Raw genomic sequence first — 3,855 nt, 5'->3', positions numbered from 1 at the left:
AGAATGTCCAAGTCCAATGCTGATGTTACCCTGTTCTAATGTTTTGAAATAATCAATGTTTATATAAAGTATAGATATGATAGAGAATGTTATATTCATACATGCAAAAGAGGTTGACATTTTCACTCTTTAACTCTAAGATAGCTGGGGGGAGGCAGAATCTGCCCCCCCCCTCGACGTTTCGCGCTATAATTCTGTAATGCGAGAGGGCCGCGTTGCGAGGCTTCTTGACTTTCTTTGTTCAAGTCTCGCGCAACTTTTGAGACCAAATTTGCAACATCTGGGCATACTTTTTCGAAGCCACGCCCATTTTTGTAGTGGCATGTCGCCCCAAAACAGGCACAATTTTGTGACTTTGTGTACATTTCCTATGGAAAACAGTGCTCTGTCATGAAAGTCATGAGAACCTGATTATTATTGCAATTAATCACTTTCATTGATTAATTATACCCCCGCCAAACGAAGTTTGAAAGGGGTATATAGGAATCAGCGGACGGTCGGGCGGTCGGGCGGTCGGTCGGGCGGTCGGTCGGGCGGTCGGGCGGTCGGTCCGTTGCAAATCTTGCGTCGCGAACTACTTCCTCAGTTTTCAACCGATTCCCATAAAACTTGGCACAGATGTGTGCCTTGGGTTGTAGATGTGCAAGACGTATTTTTTGACAGTACCCAAAAGTACGTTGCCATGGTAACGGCATATTATGGGCAAAAATGGGTACAAATCTTGCGTCGCGAACTCCTCCCACAATTTTTGATCAATTTTTATGAAATTAGGTACAGATGTTCATCTGAATATGTTAATGTGCAAGACACATATTTCCGCAGTGGCAAAAAGTGCGTTGCCATGGTAACGGCATGTTATTGGTAAAATATAGGGCAAAATGCTTCATGGCAAAACTGCTTCATCAGTGTTTTTCCAATTCTCATGGAATTCATATTGAATGTTTGTCTTAGGATATAGGTCAGCATGACACATTTCTTGACAGTGACAAAAAGTATGTTGCCATGGTAACAGCTCACATATTATGAGCCAAAATGATGGAAAATTTTGTGTTGCAAACTACTTCCTCAGTTTTTGCCCAATTTCCATGAAACTTGGTACAGATGTGTGCCTTTGGTTGTAATGTGCAAGACACATTTTTTGACAGTACCCGAAAGTACGTTGCCATGGTAACGGCATATTAATGGAAGAAGATCAAGGAAAGATCTTGCGGATTTAACTACTTCCTCAGTTTTTTGACCAAAGTTTATGAAATGTGGCACACACCTTGATCTTGGTGGGAAGATGTGGAAGACATATTTTTCGGACGTGTCGGAAGCTGCGTTGCCATGGCAACGGCATATAAATGGCAGAAGATCAAGGAAAGATCTTGCGGATTTAACTACTTCCTCTGTATTCGACTGAAGCTCATGAAATGTGGCACACACATTGGTCTTGGTGGGAAGATGTGCAAGACATATTTTTTGGACGTGTCGGAAGCTGCGTTGCCATGGTAACGGCATATTAATGGCGGAAGATCAAGGAAAGATCTTGTGGATTGAACTACTTCCTCAGTTTTTGACAAAAGCTTATGAAATGTGGAATCAAGGAAAGATCATTCCTTGGGTAAGACTGTCGTCACGGGGCGGGGGTATTAATCACCTTAAGTGATATTTCTAGTTTTATGCTAATTATGGTAGAAAAGTGGTCGGTGACAATTTCCAATAAAAAACAAAGAAAGAACGAAAGTTGAAAAACAGAAATACATAAGAAATTCCAAAAACAATAAAGTTCATAAGAATTGAAATGACTTTTGGAAGTTTTCATAGTGTACAATTGATGAATATACTAAAACAGATATACAAACCAAAAAGTAGACTCTCAATGCTTTTAATTATGCTAAAATATGATCTTGAGCTTAATTTGTATAATTAATTGATTAAAATTAGAAATTGATTGTTTCAAAAAATCTTATGACACAATCTTGTAGATTACGACGTGGGTGTCACGCATTCCAAATTTCGTCGCAAGTGCACCACTGATGGCCTAGATCTCGGGGTGGGGGGGGGGACGGACAGAATCCGCCCCCCTCCGCTTTTAGCATAGCCAAAAAAGCCCGGCCTGATTAGGGTTAAAGACCTTATGTCAATGTCTCATTATGAATTGTGAAATGCTACCGTTTGTTACATGTACAATACTTTAGGGATTACTCGTATTGGCAAGATTCAGTGACATTTGTGTAAGGAGATAGTACATTTTGTATTTATTGTGTCAAGTTATTTTGTATACACACCTTTTTGAAGGGAACTTACTGTACAGGACCTTTGTGGCTTTATTCAAGTTTTCTTTTTTTCATTTTCATAATTATATTAAGTAAATATTTGATTATGATTGTATTGTAGTGTAAAATTTAGTGCTGTTGTATTGTTTTATCACAAATTGAAATGAATAAACAAATTGAATTGAAGTGAATTGAATGGGATGGAATTGAATACAACCATAGAAATTCAGTGGTTTTTTGTGCTTTATTAGTGAGGAGTTATGGGGTAATGGGTAAGGTCGATGTCTGAGATCACTACATATATTGGATAACTTTCGAGTATAAAGCTGAATACAGTAAGGTGCATAACATGGAGTAGGGTGCATAGTCTGGTGAAGTGGTCCATCCCAAGTACTCACAACTGGACCCCATGGAAGACCAGCTAATGCAGTTGAAAATGGGCTATCCAGCCATCTCGTCAGATGGAAAATGAAAACAAACAAACAATGAAAATGTCATAATCAGATTTTAAGTCTGCCGATCTCAGACGGTAAAAAGTTTAAGGTCGGGTGAAGTGTCTGAAAGGGCTTCCTGGTGCAAGCTTTGGGGAAAAATGAATGCTGACAGATGAGGTAGGCGAGAATAAGGGGGATGTGAAGGAAGAAGGTGAAAAAGGAGACATTTATGACTACATCTTGACAGATATGACTATGTGATGATGTTTCTCTTCCTTCCTGTGGTGTCAGCAACAGCTTTTAGTCAGCCGACGTGAATCACCAAAATTCTTGTTGCCATGAAACTGCTATTATGTACATGGAAACATAACAAACGGGATTGACTTGATGGAAAGTAGTTCCGCGTTGGCACATTATCCTTTTGAGGTGGAGCAAATGTCGAAAGCAGCAGCCACAAGGCTGTAAACTTTGTGTCCAATTCCTACAACTATCTTCGAGTGACGTAGCCAACCTTTGAGCCTTTGCCACTAAACCCCTTCTGACGTTTACCATCAAAACAATGCATATAGCCACCTTTCAGTGAAGCTGGGGTTTATACAGCTTCCACCGTATGACATGTGATGATACCTTTTGACAAGTTACATAATTTCCCCCAATTATTTTCCCCAATTGTTTTCCGAAATGTTTATTTGTAGATTGAACATTATGATTTATGTATTTGTTTCTCGTTACCTCCTGCAGTCGTTCTCGTCAACCTTCAGTCCCACGCACCCCTACAGAAGGCTCTACCCCTCTGGGCCAGACCCACAGAACTCCATCCAGCACGCCAGCCGGAGCCCTGCCAGACGATCCCAGTCTTTCCCCAGGATGCCCATCATCAAGGAGGAAGCGGAGCCACTGCCGCCCGCTCAAGGACTACCAGTGTCGGCGTAACCCTGGAGGGCGTTCTTTCATCTCAGGGGATGACCCAGGGTCTCCAACATGCACAAGAGCACACACGTCTGTTGGAGTTCACACATGTGTCACACAGCTGATTTCGGCTTGTTGACCTTGGTTGGAGTCCCTCCTTCCCTGGCTGTGGAGAATCTCCCAGTGGCGCATTGAATGGGCAATGCTTCCTCCGCCAAATGTGTTGATCGTCCAGAGGCAGACAAGACACTCTC

The 3,855-nt window shown here is 41.5% G+C and overlaps 1 protein-coding gene across 1 annotated transcript in view; it reads left to right on the top strand.

Moving 5' to 3' along the window:
• The window catches only part of LOC139732813 (uncharacterized), a 35,953-nt gene extending 32,308 nt beyond the window's left edge, over nt 1–3,645 (top strand). Inside the window, exon 12 of the mRNA XM_071643654.1 lies at nt 3,434–3,645. Within this exon, the coding sequence (XP_071499755.1) occupies nt 3,434–3,625 (192 nt within the window). The 3' untranslated portion in view covers nt 3,626–3,645. The remainder of the gene's footprint in view (nt 1–3,433) is intronic.
• The last annotated feature ends 210 nt before the right edge of the window (nt 3,646–3,855 follow it).

The sequence above is a fragment of the Diadema antillarum genome, unplaced genomic scaffold (assembly GCF_040938485.1).
Source record: "Diadema antillarum isolate AM-2024a unplaced genomic scaffold, OU_Dant_1.0 seq00000451_RagTag, whole genome shotgun sequence".
NCBI classification, from domain to species: Eukaryota; Metazoa; Echinodermata; class Echinoidea; order Diadematoida; family Diadematidae; genus Diadema; species Diadema antillarum.
This window is presented reverse-complemented; position numbering and strand designations above follow the sequence as displayed.